Source organism: Carassius carassius, chromosome 12 (genome assembly GCF_963082965.1).
Source record: "Carassius carassius chromosome 12, fCarCar2.1, whole genome shotgun sequence".
In the NCBI taxonomy this organism is placed as follows: domain Eukaryota; kingdom Metazoa; phylum Chordata; class Actinopteri; order Cypriniformes; family Cyprinidae; genus Carassius; species Carassius carassius.
In genome coordinates this window covers 29,355,499-29,371,028 of record NC_081766.1, presented here as the reverse complement: position 1 = coordinate 29,371,028, position 15,530 = coordinate 29,355,499, and the positions used below count along the sequence as shown (strand labels likewise).

Sequence of the window (15,530 nt, the reverse complement as noted above, 5' to 3'; positions counted from 1 at the left end):
CTAAGACGCCAGACTTGGTGCGACCACGTGAGACAGTATGTCAGCCGACCCGGACTCCAGCCGATTGTGCCGACACTCAGCCAGAATCGGGCCGACTATGCTTGCTATCTGGGAGTTTTTCACTGTTTGCTAATTTATTACAATAGCAAACCGAAACATGTGTGATGTTAATTAATATTAACTAGTAGGCCTACTGATAGTTAATAATTACACTAATACGAGCACTAAATTGTGAAGTACTGAGTTCCAAACGAAACTATGTGCTTTCCCATTTGTCCCCGGTGTCAGGGGCGTCGGACTCGGGGTAAAACCAGTACTGATTACCAGGGTCCCAAAGGAAGAGAAGGCTCTTGAAAAGTCTGGAATATATACCGTAATTCCTCAAATAAAAACCGGTAGTCAAATAAACACCGGGCCTCTGATAGTGGCCGGAGGCGTGGTCAAAACGGACAAATAAAGGCCGGTCTTAAATAAAGCCCGGGGGAAAATTTGTGTAGCAGAGCCAGATAACGAACGTACACGCCCACTGCCGGAGCGTTTCTCGTTCTCGAGTTAAGAACCAATTGCATCGGTTTTCGGATCGTCAGTACACTGAACCGAGAAGCGTTTCTGTCGGATGCGTCCGATTCGAGAAACGAGGAGCTGATGATACTGCACATGCGTGATTCAGCTTGAAGCAGACTGACACAGAGCGCGTCTGAACCGAATTGGTTCTTTTGGTGATTGATTCTGAACTGATTCTGTGCTAATGTTATGATCTCTGTCCACTGGAACGCTATCCCTTTTAATTTAAAATGGGTTATTTAAAACAATTACTTATCAAACAGATGGAATTAGAAATAAAGGCCTGCCTCTAATAAAAGCCTGCTTCAAATAAAAGCCTGTTACCTTCTGCAGTTCAGGTAAATAAAGGCCCCAGCTTTTATTTGAGGAATTACGGTATTTTCCTCCGTTAGAACTGCCTATGCATAGGGCCCGGGATCTTGTGCAGCGCCCCTGCCCGGTGTAGACCTGTTTTTACATTTGGGGGGAACTTCACTGGAAACACGGGACTGATTGGGAGTCAGGGGTAGGCTATCCCGGTGTTGTGCCCAATTTCGACCCCCTGCCGAATCCTAACCCCTCCCACACCTACTCCTAAACCTACCAATACTAGGGGGTAATAATTCAGCAGGGGGTCGAAATTGGGCACAACACCGGTCTCTACCCGCCCAACAGCACGTGTGTGTGGAGAATTACTTTAAAAGGTTTGGTCAACCAAAAATGAAAATTATGTCATTAATAACTCACCCTCATGTCGTTCCAAGCCAGTAAGACCTCCATTTATCTTCGGAACAGAGTTTAAGATATTTTAAATTTAGTCCGAGAGCTCTCAGTCCCTCCATTGAAGCTGTGTGAACGGTATGCTGTCCATGTCCAGAAAGGTAAGAACAACATCATCAAAGTAGTCCATGTGACATCAGAGGGTCAGTTAGAATATTTTGAAGCATCGAAAATACATTTTGGTCCAAAAATAGCAAAAACTACGACTTTATTCAGCATTGTCTTCTCTTTCGTGTCTGTTGTGAGAGAGTTCAAAACAAAGCAGTTTGTCATATTCGGTTCGCGAACGAATCATTCGATGTAACCGGATCTTTTTGAACCAGTTCACCAAATCGAACTGAATCATTTGAAACGGTTCTCGTCTCCAAAACGCATTAATCCACAAATGACTTAAGCTGTTAACTTTTTTAATGTGGGTGACACTCCCTCTGAGTTCAAACAAACCAGTATCCCGGAGTAATTCATTTACTCAAACAGTACACTGACTGAACTGCTGTGAAGAGAGAACTGAAGATGAACACCGAGCCGAGCCAGATAATGACTCGTTCACGAGGTCACATGGACTACTTTTATGATGTTTTTCTTACCTTTCTGGACATGGACAGTATACCGTACACACAGTTTCAATGGAGGGACTGAGAGCTCTTTGACTAAATCTAAAATATCTTAAACTCTGTTCCGAAGATAAATGGAGGTCTTACTGGTTTGGAACGACATGAGGTTGAGTTATTAATGACATAATTTTCATTTTTGGGTGAACTAACGCTTTAAGGACAGATGCGTGGAAGATATAAAACTCTTTAAATGCCTTTTCTGTCAAGAAAATGTTTCTCACCATGAATCGTTTCCCCCCTCTCTCAAATAAATAAGCTTAGTAATTATTTTTTTCAAGTGGTTTTTATCACATTGCTTTAGTTGCCAGGGGGTTGCTTTGTGGAATGGTCTCGGTTACTGACCCAAGCCTCTGTTTTGGTCCATATTCTAGGCTCCTTTAACGTAATTATGTAATTTTTTATTTTTTTTATTTTTTATTTTTATTGTTTACCAGGCAAAAAGTAATTATTTTTACTTATAAATGTAACAGCACACACTGGCAGCACTCTTATACAAGCTGGATGATTTAAAGTAGTATATTATTTATCTCCGTAGCAAATGTTGGATGAGTTACTCACTAGCACTACTAAAGTTTTAATTAGCTGTGATCTAATAACATTTTTGGAGACCCTGATAGCACACGTACATCACGGAGATGTATATTTGATGTCTACATTTACATCTACAAGACATATTTTTTAGAGTGTTTGCTCATCTGCAATACATCTAGGCCTATAGGACGTTTCCTATCAGATGTCAAATAGACTTTTTGTAAATGTTTTAAGATGTTTATTATTTAGAATGTCTGTAAAACTGAGATCTTAAAGATGTCTATCATATCCCAGCAAACATTCGGACGTCTTTTGACCGTTGAAAAGACGTCTGTCCGACACGTCCCGTCATGGTTGAAAAATAGTTCCAAAATAAAAGTTGAACCGACGGCTTTGACGTCTTCTGGACTCGAACTGCACGTCTTTTCTGCACGTCCCTGGACGTCTAAATGTGTCGTCTTCTGGACGTCTAAATGCGTCGATTTCTGAACGTCGTCGTCTTCTGGATGTTTAAATGCGTTGCTGCATAGTTTAAGTGTATGTACATATAAGCCTGCATATAAAATAATCTCACACCCACTGTGTAACATCGTGAAAGGCAATCAATTATGTCTTGAGGTTTAACACATCTTGACAAAAGTTCAAGATCAGTCCAGTCAGACCTGAATGTCCATAAAACATCTTAATCAAGTGCACATCACAAACAATAACACATTATTTGTGGACATATGCAAAAAAGAAGCATGTTCTGATTTAGCACATTTTATTATTTTTGTACAGTTTAGCATCTGTTAACCAAACTAAAATACCAATTACAAAATACAGAATTATTATATAAAGGGCAAATTCTGTCATTTACTCACCCTCATGTTTCAAACCTGTATACCTTTCTATGTTCTGATGATGTTGTTTTCACGTTTGCTTTACTGGGACAATGACAAATAAGAATCTTCAAGATGATAAAAATCTATTTTAAAAATTTGTTTTTCAATGTAATCTTTGTATCCATTTTGGATTTCTGAAATCAGTTTACAGGCCTACCATTTTCGTCAGAAATATGATTTAACAAGGGTCATCACTGAATAAAAAGTGCTGAAATGCCCAATCTTGAAGTCCATTATTATTGTCAAAAATTTATATTTTCGCAGTGTTTGTTTATTAATGTTTATAATATATTATAATATAAATCAATAATAATTGCATTTATTTTTAAATACTTTAATCATATAATATTAAGAATATTAATATTTGAACATGTGGCATAAACACCTTGCAGGAGCCATTGTTGTCATGTGACAAGAAAATCATAAAACATAAGACTGTAACTGTGAGAAAGTGAACAGGACATTTCTGATAAGACAGGAGGGCTGTGATGTCCCCTGAATAATTAATTAAAGCGTACCAATAAAAATTACATCAATATAAGTAACTTTTGGCCTTCTAACGTTAGCTAATTTTAGCCATACAATTTCAGTTGACAATGTAGGCATAATTTCTCTCGGTTCCTTTGTGTCAAACAAGTAAAACTCAAGCACGTTAATCAAATAATACAATATGTACTTACCCAAAAGTAGATTTTATATAATATATATCGATTCATCTCCCTCCAAGAGTCCTCTTCGAGTCCTCTCCTCTCCTCGTGGTTGAGAACTTCCAGAAGAAAGCGAGATCTCGCAAGATAATCTATCCTATCGCGGGCTTTTGTAATATCACGAAATATATTAGTATTTTTTGTGTCTACATCTTGACAGCACCGTTTTGGCAATTACAACTCAGACCGAAATTGTGACCGGGTATATATCTGTTTTACATGTATATGCATAGATTCCATAAAAATAATAACAACAAATACATAAAACAGGTCGAAATAATGACTAAATTGCAGCATTGCTTTGCAATCACTTAACCACACTGGGCTCTTTGTGATTATAATTTATTTAAACAAGATAAAGTAAATATATTTACTTTGTATACAATTTTTTTTCCTGCTAGTCTTGCTTGGACGTCTTTTCACAAACCATGATGAGATGTGTAAAAGACGTCAGTGGACGTCTATTCACAACCTCTTTAAAACCTCTTAAAAAGTACTTGGTGCACTTTAATTATTGCAGTATTAATCAAGGTGTAAGCACAGCTTTTGCATATTCCACAAGGATTTCACAGAGGATCATGATGGATGTGTAACGCACGTGTAAATGACGTCACTAGGTGACGTCCTCTCACAACCGATGCACAACATGGGTAAATATTGAACTACACGCAGCTAAAAGTCAAAGTAACAATTATACATGCAACCCCATAGAACTATAGACGTGTACAAACGTATCTGATTGCATTTTTAGGAAAAGTTCTGTGTTACATATTTCTACCGATTTATGGCATCATACCGCGACTATTTTTGGCCGGGCACACGACGTCACACGATCGGCACACGATCGGACCAATGTTTGCTGGGATGTTTGTAGACAGCAGATGCTTTCTAGGTGAAACAGACATCTTGCAGACATGCGTGTGCTATCTGGGAAGACTGCTCTGTGCCTGCTCAAAATTCTATGTAAAGACATAATGGTGAATAAAAGCCAGACAAAAATAAGCCTGCTTTGACCCACCTCAGCCACTGGCATCAAAGCATTCAGTTGTATTTGTATCCGTGTACATTTGGCATCAGCTGTGTAAAAATGTCTTAAGGGGTGACATTTAGATTGTGGGTAGATATTTATGCTAAAAATGTTGTTCTTTGCTCTTCTTAATCTGTTCTCACAATATAACGTAACTATTTAAGTTTTTATGGTACTTGTTATGAGACTCTGTGTTGATTCTTCTTAATTAACTATCTTCAGGTTCCTCAAGGGAAGGTTGTCTCCATCTTGTTCAGAGCTCTGGATCTTGAGAATGATAGTTGCAGATCGCTTCTGTGGTACAGCCAAACCCAGAGCATTGGTCACCAATGGAAACAAGATGCAAGTGGTCATGGTGTCAGATGCCAACACAGCTGGGAGTGGTTTCCTTGCTGTATACTCAGCGATTCGCCCAAATGAAAGAGGTTAGAAGACTACCAACTTATTACCATCCAAATATAGAATTTCTTGACTCAACTGTTTTATTTTGCTCATCAGGTCATATGAATCCTCTGAAAAATAGAGTATATAATATGTTTAGTGCACTGAAAATGCACACTTAAATTTCTGCTTATTATTTTAAAATACAATACTACAGACCTCAGTCTTTTAAATGAATGGCTCAAAATCTGCAAAGGGATAATTAAATGTAACAAATCATGTTATTGGAACATAAAGTAAAAGTCTCCTGTAGATTTCAGTGAGAGAAGAACAAATTTATATGCATTAGGAGTTATGTAATAGGTAGGTTATCATCTCTGACCAGTGTTGGGGGTAACGCATTACAAGTAATTTGAGTTATTGTAACAGAGTACAAACTTCATAATCACGGGAAGGAGGAGGCGGGAACCAGCGAACATTCAAATCAAAGTTTAATTACAAAATAAACACAAAACAGCACAACCAAACTGCACACACAAAACCAAAACACAAAATAAAACCCAGACCTTGTCCTCTCTCTTGTCCTTCACTGTCATCGCTCCTCTTTTTTATCCTTCCGATCTCCTCCGTGGGACTTGAGACCGGTGAGTGGAGCAGGTGTCGCTCATTTCCCAATCACTCCACCGGCCTCGCTCTGTTCCCACGGCTCTTGGCCCCGCCCCACTCATTACATAGCCCCATCGCAGGCCGGGGGATACTCCCGGGACTGCGCTCTATTACCCCCCCCGGGGGTCTTTTAGACAAACCCTCCGGGATGATAGAAACCCCTAACTGGCCAGATAAAGACTACCCAGCAAGAGTGTTCCTGGCATATTGTTGCTCCTCAAAACCAGGTAATAATTCATAATTTCTGCGCTTTTCAGACCACCTTGACAGGATGAATATGTATGGATATCTTATTTAAATTGCAAAGTATCTTCCCTCTCTCAGATTGAGAAGTTTGATGTGGAGAGAGACCGCTACTGCCGCTATGACCATGTGGCTGTGTTTAATGATGGAGAAACGAACGAGTCACGGAAGATCGGCAAGTTCTGTGGAGACAGCCCAACCATGTGAGACCCTCAGTTCATCACAAAATATGCTCTTATACACCATTTACCTCCAGTATTTAGTCTGATATGGATTTTGTCAATGGTTGATGATACATAATTGCATTTCGGCCTCCTAATTTTGCAGTTATTGTAAATATATTTGTTTAAGCAAAGATTTCAAGACTTTAACAGCAAAAACAGTAATATTTAGAAAACAATATTACAATTACTGTTTATTAATATTGTGATATGCAACCATTCATCAGTTTAGGGTAAAGAAAAAATATATTTATAAGTTAATTGAACTTTATGTTCAAGGAATCCTGAAAAAGAATGTACCATGGTTTCCACAAAATATTAAACACCAAAAATACCTGAGCACCAAACCAGCATATTAGAATGATTTCTGAAGGATATGTTACACTGAATACTGGAGTAATGGTTGCTGAACATTCAGCTTTGCATCACAGGAATAATTTACATTTTAAAATGTATTAAAATAGAAAATAGTTATTTTAAATTATATATATATATATATATATATATATATATATATATATATATATATATATATATATATATATATATATATATAAAATATGACAAAAAAAATGTACATTTAATTAGTCAGTGCACTTTCTTCTTTCAGGTACCCCTAAAAACCTTGTTGTGATTAAAGGGATACTCCAACCCAAAATTAAAATTTTGTCATTAATCACTTACCCCCATGTCGTCCCAAACCCGTAAAAGCTTTGTTTGTCCTCGGAACACAATTCAAGATATTTTGGAAGAAAACCGGGAGGCTTGTGACTGTCCTATAGACTGCTAAGTAAATTATACTGTCAAGTTCCAGAAAAACATGAGAATAGTCATCATCAGAATAGTCCATCTGTTATCAGTGATTCAACTGTAACGTTATGAAGTGACTAGAATACTTTTTGTACACAAATAAAAAATTACAAAAAAATAACTTTATTCAACAATTCATCTCCCGTGTGTCTCTCTGCATTACCGTAGCACCATTTTGGAGATTATCCACTAAATGTAAACTGCATACACTATTCTGTGTCAGCCGCGACACAAGGATACATTTTCTACGTGTATTTACACTTTGATTTGAACAAAAACAGCACATCTATGCAGCGCGGCAGATACGAAAGAGCATACGCTGGTGGAGTTTTGCGGATGTTCTCCAGAATGGCCCTACGGTGGTGCAGAGAGAAACAGAGGAGACGAATTGTTGAATAAAGTTGTTATTTTTGTTTTCTTCTATGTTGGGGTGGAGTATCCCTTTAATAAAGTGTGTCCACATGGCTGACGAGGCTTTATTTTGGAGTGGTATTTTAAAGTAAATATAGTAATTTCAAACATTATTTATCTATTTTGTCTCCTAGGCCAATTTATTCTGATGGCAATCATCTCTTCATCAAGTTTCTGTCTGACTTGAGTCTAACTGCGGATGGATTTATTGGTCATTACCGCTTTAAATCGTGGGCTCTCAGCACAGCCAGTGTCCCTCTCACTCCCATGAGCACTATCCCACCCACCATACCACCCGCAGGTCAGTCCACAGCCCACTTTCTAGAAGGGTTCATTTCAAATGAAAAATGCAAGTAGCAGCATGGTGTAAAACTGCTGTACATTATGGGAATAAACGTGTGTAGGTAATGACATTGGAATGTATTGAAGATTTATTATGTTTGGTTCATATGGAACGCATTAGTTCGGTCACATGGGAAGACTAGCATGCTTCTATTTTGTAACTAAAGTGGTTTAACAGAAATAAATATATGTGACTTTTGCTGTGTTTTATACACCATTTTAGTGTATAAGGACATACTGTAGATGGTCATTATTAAAATTAATCTTTCCTCTCTCTTTTCCAAAAAACCCTTACATATTCAGAAGGTCTTGCAAGCAGAAATGCAAAAGGACTGGAACAATTGAAAGCCATTACTGCTCTAGTAACTTTGGTAAGTGCCCATTTTTTTAATTAAAATTTGTGTTTAATTTCTGAAAACCCAAATTACAGCAGGAATTCTGGGAACTTCTTTGAAATTCCAGCTATAGGGATCGGCCCTCACAAAATTCCTGACTTATTAAACAAATTAGTCTTGTTTATCTATGAAGGATCCTACTCTTTAATGAAATCTGTACTGTTCTTTATCAAAATTATATTTTGGGATTTTTAATGTTCTTAAAGGGTTAGTTCAGCCAAATATTAAAATGATGTCATTAATAACTTATTAATGTTGCTCCAAAACCGTGTGACCTCTGTTTATCTTCAGAACAGAGTTTAAGATATTTTTGATTTAGTCCAAGAGCTCTCAGTCCCTCCATTGAAGCTGTGTGAATGGTATACTGTCCATGTCCAGAAAGGTAAGAACAACATCATCAAAGTAGTCCATGTGACATCAGAGAGTCAGTTAGAATTTTTTGAAGCATCGAAAATACATTTTGGTCCAAAAATAGCGAAAACTACGACTTTATTCAGCATTGTCTTCTCTTCCGTGTCTGTTGTTAGACAGTTCAAAACAAAACAGTTTGTCATATCCGGTTCGCGAACGAATCATTCGATGTAACCGGATCTTTTTGAACCAGTTCACCAAATCCAACTGAATCGTTTTAAACAGTTCGTGTCTCCAATACGCATTAATCCACAAATGACTTAAGCTGTTAACTTTTTTAATGTGGCTGACACTCCCTCTGAGTTCAAACAAACCAATAGCCTGGAGTAATTCATTTACTCAAACAGTACACTGACTGAACTGCTGTGAAGAGAGAACTGAAGATGAACACCGAGCCGAGCCAGATAATGACTTGTTCACGAGTCAAGAACCAGTTGCATCAGTTTTCGGATCACCAGTAGTTCTTTCTGACAGTTCGATTCAATAAACCGGATGAAGAAAACGGTTCACCGGTTCTTTTGCGCTCGACGTAATGGCGTCATTGGCAATGATTGCCCTTGATTCAAGCCTTCGGTTTACCTGGGCTCATAACATTAGCACAGAATCAGTTCAGAATCAATCACCAAAAGAATCAGTTCGCTTCAGACGCTCTGTATGTCGGTCTGCTTCACACTGAATCACACATGCGCAATATCATCAGCTCCTCGGTTCTCGAATCAGACGCGTCTGACAGAAACAGTTCTTGACTTGAGAAACGAGTCATTAAAACAAGTAGTTTTTGCTTCTTTTTGGACCAAAATATATTTTCGATGCTTCAGAATATTCTAACTGACCCTCTGATGTCACATGGACTACTTTGATGATGTTGTTCTTACCTTTCTGGACATGGACAGTATACCGTACACACAGCTTCAATAGAGGGACTGAGAGCTCTCGGACTAAATCTAAAATATCTTAAACTCTGTTCCAAAGATAAATGGAGGTCTTACTGGCTTGGAACAACATGAGGGTGAGTTATTAATGACATAATTTTCATTTTTGGGTGAACTAACGCTTTAAGGACAGATGCGTGGAAGATAAGAACTATCCCTTTAATGTTCCAAGACTGCATTTATTTGATATGAATACAAAAATACAATAAACATTTGAACAAGTCTTTTTTAACATATTTTAACATGTAATTTATTGTGATGCAAAGCTGAATTTTCAGCAGCCATTACTCCAGTGTCACACGATCCTTCAAAATCCCTTTAATAGGCGAATTTGGTACCAAAGAAATATTTCTTCTTATTATTAATGTTGAAAACACTTTTTGCTGCTTAATATTTTTTGGTAACTGTGATGCACCATTCAAAATGTTGAGATAAGTATGATTTTTAAAATATAAATAAATTAATACTTTTATTCAGAAAGGTTGCATTAAATTGATCAAAAGTAACAGTAAAGACATATGTTACGGAAGATTTTTATTTAAAATAAACACTGAACTTTAAACTTTCTAAAGATGTTTTCATATTAATCAGAGAAAAAAAACCTGTGACAGTAGAGTAGTGATGCTGAAATTTCAGCTTTGCATCACAAAAATAAATTACATTTTTAAATATATTAAAGTAGCAAAGTTATGTTAAATTATAATAATATTTCACCATATTTGTAATCAAATAAATGTAGCCTTGGTGAGCATAAATGTCGTCAATAACAAAAAAAAAATTAATATTCCAAATGCTTGACCAGTAGTTTATTGGTATCACTTTATAATAACATGATATTATAAAATAATTTGTGATTGATAGACACATTGCTTAAAAAAACAATAGATAAAATACATTAATATATATATATATATATATATATATATATATATATATATATATATATATATATATATATATATATATATATATATATATATATATATATATATATATATAATTTTAAATATTTGAAATGCATTTTTGAGAGATATAACACCTAAAATGTATGTAAACCTAATTCAATTCACAGATATAATGCACTATGCTGGTTTTAAAAGTTAACTAAACCTCTCAGTCTCTGTCTCAGTTTTAATAATGCTTAGATGGAAAATGTGTTCAGGCCGATATTGAGACTCAGCTCTTTTTAACTGCAGAGACAGTAAAGATGCTGAGCACTGTAAAAATGGCAGCACGCATAGCAGAACTATGAACTATACGTAGTTTACATATTACCATGCACACATATTTTTTATGCAATGGTTCAAAGTTGAAACCATGATTCAGTGAATATTACAGTCTTTTTCTTCCCACAGTGATTATCGCCACCCTTATCTCAGCAGCCACGAGGGACCACAGTGTCCTCGCCACCTTCTCCATCCTGCACCTTTATAAGGAAGGAAGTTTAGCCATCCAACAGGCTGGGAAGACCATGAGCACCAAAGTCACGGTCCTCTGTAAAAAATGCCCTCTGGTCAGAAGAGGCGAGTATCTTCACACTGACCTAAATCTAGATCCTTCTACAATCCTCCCAACGTTAATCATTTTAATTGAAACCATCCAAGCCTAAACTAAGACCCGACGAGTCCAGCAGATGTTTGTAGTTGATTGAGGTGGATTTTGGAAGGTGATAGTTTGCAAATTTCGAGCTCCCCCAAGGTCCTTTGGCTCCATTTGTGGTGTTGAGATATTTCAGGCAGGATATGCCATTTCAGTGTCACGGTGTGTAACTTAAGCTCGCTCAGAAGAGGGTCTCAGTTGGTTTCCTTGAATCACGGACAGCTAGAATAATAATGCAACCTTCAACCACATGGATGGTATTTGACTTTATTGTGCCATGCTTTACCTCAACTCACTTAGTGTTGAAATATTAAGCCACTGCTCGGAAACTCTGCAAAGCAACAGTTTTGTTTTGAGGGAAATTTCTCACCTCAGCTGAAATTTCTATGTGCCATAGAGGAATGTGTGTTGAAATATGCAGAAACAGTTTTTGGCGGTTCAGAGGAACAGATTAACATGAATCATTTGTAGTGGAATTTTTGTTGAAATGGAAAGCCATGGAATAAACAAAATATTATATGCTTCGCCTCACATTGTATGAAAATAAAGTCACATGACCAAAGGTGTGTTATGACCTCAAATTAACATGGCTGTGTTAAACGGACAAATAGTAATAATAATAAAAAAAAAAGAATAAAAATCCTCTCTTGAATTTGTGTACCTTTTTCAGCTGCTAGTTCAAAAATGGCATGTTAGAACCAATAAGCGGTGACATCTTGCCCTGTTATGGAAAAAGACATGCTTAATTGTATTGAATGTGCATTTGTAGTGGACTTAAAATTTTAAAAGTATATATATATATATATATATATATATATATATATATATATATTATATATATATATATATATATATATTATATATATATATATATATATATATATAAAACTGTACTTGTAGATAATAGAATATTTACTAAGAGACTTAAACACACGTTTAATATCAAACATTATTTACTTTAAAGTACATTTTAAATCATCAAGTTTGTTTTAATAGGAATGACATTAAATACATTTTAGTTTAAAAATAAATGTGTGTCAATGCATTCAAAAAGTACACTGTAACCATATTTCAAAACATAATTATGAAATTTCATACAATGGTGAGCTATTTCTAAAGTATTATTGGAGAAAACGAAATGCAGCATAATTTTGATACAGCTTTTATGCAATAGTTCAATAATCAAGAGGTTAAAAAAAACGTTCAACCGAAATTAAAAATCCTGTCACCGTTTTTCACCCTCAAGTTGTTCTAAACCTGTATGTTTGTCTTTCTTCAGCCGAAATTAAAAGAAGAGTTGTTTTGGTTACCAACATTCTTCAAAATATCTTCTTTTATGTTCAACAGAAGAAAAAAACTCGTAGAGGTTTGGTATAACTTGAGATTGAGTAAATGATGGCAGAAGTTTCATTTATGGGTGAACCTTCTCTTTTAATATTAAGCATTGAGAATCTTGTGAAACTGGTATTTAATTCATTCACTCATTTGTTTGGTTTCAGGGCTTAACTACATTGTCATGGGACAGACAGGTGAACAGGGACGAGGTATTGTGTCTCCTCATAACTTTGTGATGGCCTTCAAAACTAAGAAGCAATGGGATCTGGGAGTGTTGAAGAATTTACGCTGCTAATGTGCTCAGGTCACATCCATGGCTGTTCATTTCGATGACTTAAATGATTCACTTGATGTAAATGCTTTTGATAACATTCATACTTGAAGGACTCTTTCAGTATTTAAGAGTGGTCTGATTTTTTTCATATTTCTGAGGCATGTTTACTCCAATAGAACATTTAAAAAATCTTTAGTGTTTTTTTTTATTTTATGTTGATGATCATATTTGACTATGAAAGACTTTTACTATGTTTTTAATATCTCTGACCACACGAACCAATGATCCCATTAGATTTAGCTCATCTGAAGAGCTGAACTGTTGCAGAGCATGCTAGAAACCTTATATATAAATGAAAGCACTCGCTACAACACAAACTCCTTCATTTGCAGTAGCTGCGGGGTGGTGACATTTATGTTCCAGGAGATCTGGACATGTTGGCCTTTGAATCTGACATTTATCCAATCTATCTAGTGTTGTAATGAGTGAACGAAGATTGAAGATGACAAAATGAAATGTTGTCAAAATGAAGTGCACTGCAAAATTGGTATTATGTCAGCTGAGGTTACTACAAAAGGATCCCGAGTCATTCAAGTTATTTGAACTCTGAAACCATTTAAAAATGGAAGTTTCTGGTATTTCTGGTGATTTAGGTAAACATTCATATTAAAGAGTCTATCTATGGTTTATAATTGCATTATTCAAATTATGACAAGGAATATAGGATGGATTTGAAAGTAACCATTGCTTATTGAGTATTTGAGATCACATTAATTCAGATAATTTTTTATCAGCTGTATATATATATATATATATATATATATATTACGGCTGGGAAGCAATTACATTTTTTTATCTAATTAATTACATGATGTGGTGATTAATTAATCTAATTAATCGCACATCAGATTTGGAGCAATACTCTGAAAAGATAATTTAAAGTCATTGTTGTGTAAAGCATCAGGCATTACAAAAAGTAGGTTTAGCAAGAAATATTTTGTTTGATAAAATGTATTACGTACTCTTTTGGACCCTGTGAGTAAATTATGACATTATTGTAATTTTTGGCTGGGTGAACTATAACTTAATTTTTTTTTTGTGTTAATTTTATTATTATTACTATGAAAATATGAAATTATTTATTTAATGAAATGATACTCTAAATAATAAAGTAAAACTGCCAGTAGGTGGTGGTAAATGTCTTAAAGATTGAGTCATCGAGTCATTTATTAATTCATTTGATTCGTTCAAATGGCTGATTCATGTAGGAGTGAAGTAAATGGTTCTTTAAGAATGGTTCATTAAATCATTAGGCTTGTTAGACTTGAAGCGGGTCATCACCATCAGACCGAATGGTGTGTGACATCAAACTACCGCAAGAGCTTAGAGAGCAGACAACTCCTTGTGCTTTTGAACCGCTCTCACGGTACTTTGATGTCATACAGCGATCGGTCTGTGCAGCGCCACTTCAAATCCAACGCATAGGCCAAAGGTTCAACACGCCAAATGGTTCACCTAATTGGTTCAAAATGTGGATTAAGAAATGAAATGCTGCTGTTGCTCGGAGATGAAGAGTTCTGATTTGTCTTTATATGTTGGTTGGCAAAACTGAGCAAAACAGACAACATTGTGTCTAAAATAACAATATTTACTTCTTAATGAACTGTTATATAAGATGAGTATCACATCTGCACTCGTGTGATATTTCTTAACTATTTGATGTAAATATGAGACAAAATTTCAAACTTTTAATTTCAAAATTTTAGGGACATTTTATAGGCTTCATCACGCAGTAGGTTGTTGCCATGTCTCATATTAGTCATCAATCGACTGTATGAAATGGCAGATGATCCACATAGGTGTGGGGTGGGGCAAGTGCGTCAAATGCGTTAATAATTTTAACGCTTTATTTTTCTCCATAATTAAATTACCAGCCCTATATATAATGTATATGTGTCTGTGTGTGTGTATGAAAAAACACTTAGAATAATTTTTTATTGTCTGCTTTTCATGGCATAGTACTACCCTCTGGCTACAGTTCTCCCGGTGTTTACCTATTTGTGATATTAATTGTGATTAAAGAAAATGTAAATTATTTACTTACTGTATATATATATATATATATGTATATATATATATATATATATATATACAACCCGAATTCCGGAAAAGTTGGGACGTTTTTTAAATTTTAATAAAATGAAAACTAAAAGACTTTCAAATCACATGAGCCAATATTTTATTCACAATAGAACATAGATAACATAGCAAATGTTTAAACTGAGAAAGTTTACAATTTTATGCACAAAATGAGCTCATTTCAATTTTGATTTCTGCTACAGGTCTCAAAATAGTTGGGACGGGGCATGTTTACCATGGTGTAGCATCTCCTTTTCTTTTCAAAACAGTTTGAAGACGTCTGGG

At 35.6% G+C, this 15,530-nt stretch overlaps 1 protein-coding gene and 1 long non-coding RNA gene across 2 annotated transcripts in view; both read left to right on the top strand.

Moving 5' to 3' along the window:
- LOC132155193 (uncharacterized) overlaps positions 1 to 15,530 on the top strand; it is a 530,067-nt gene that overhangs the window by 168,148 nt on the left and 346,389 nt on the right. The gene's annotated exons all lie outside the window — the stretch shown is intronic.
- On the top strand, positions 38 to 13,842 carry pcolce2a (procollagen C-endopeptidase enhancer 2a). Its single transcript, XM_059564229.1, is given in 12 exon segments — positions 38 to 66; positions 992 to 1,071; positions 1,194 to 1,252; positions 5,309 to 5,373; positions 5,375 to 5,511; positions 6,214 to 6,322; positions 6,324 to 6,381; positions 6,464 to 6,579; positions 7,953 to 8,123; positions 8,467 to 8,531; positions 11,254 to 11,421; positions 12,997 to 13,842. Coding segments are annotated over 12 exon segments (1,188 nt in total). The 3' UTR covers positions 13,128 to 13,842.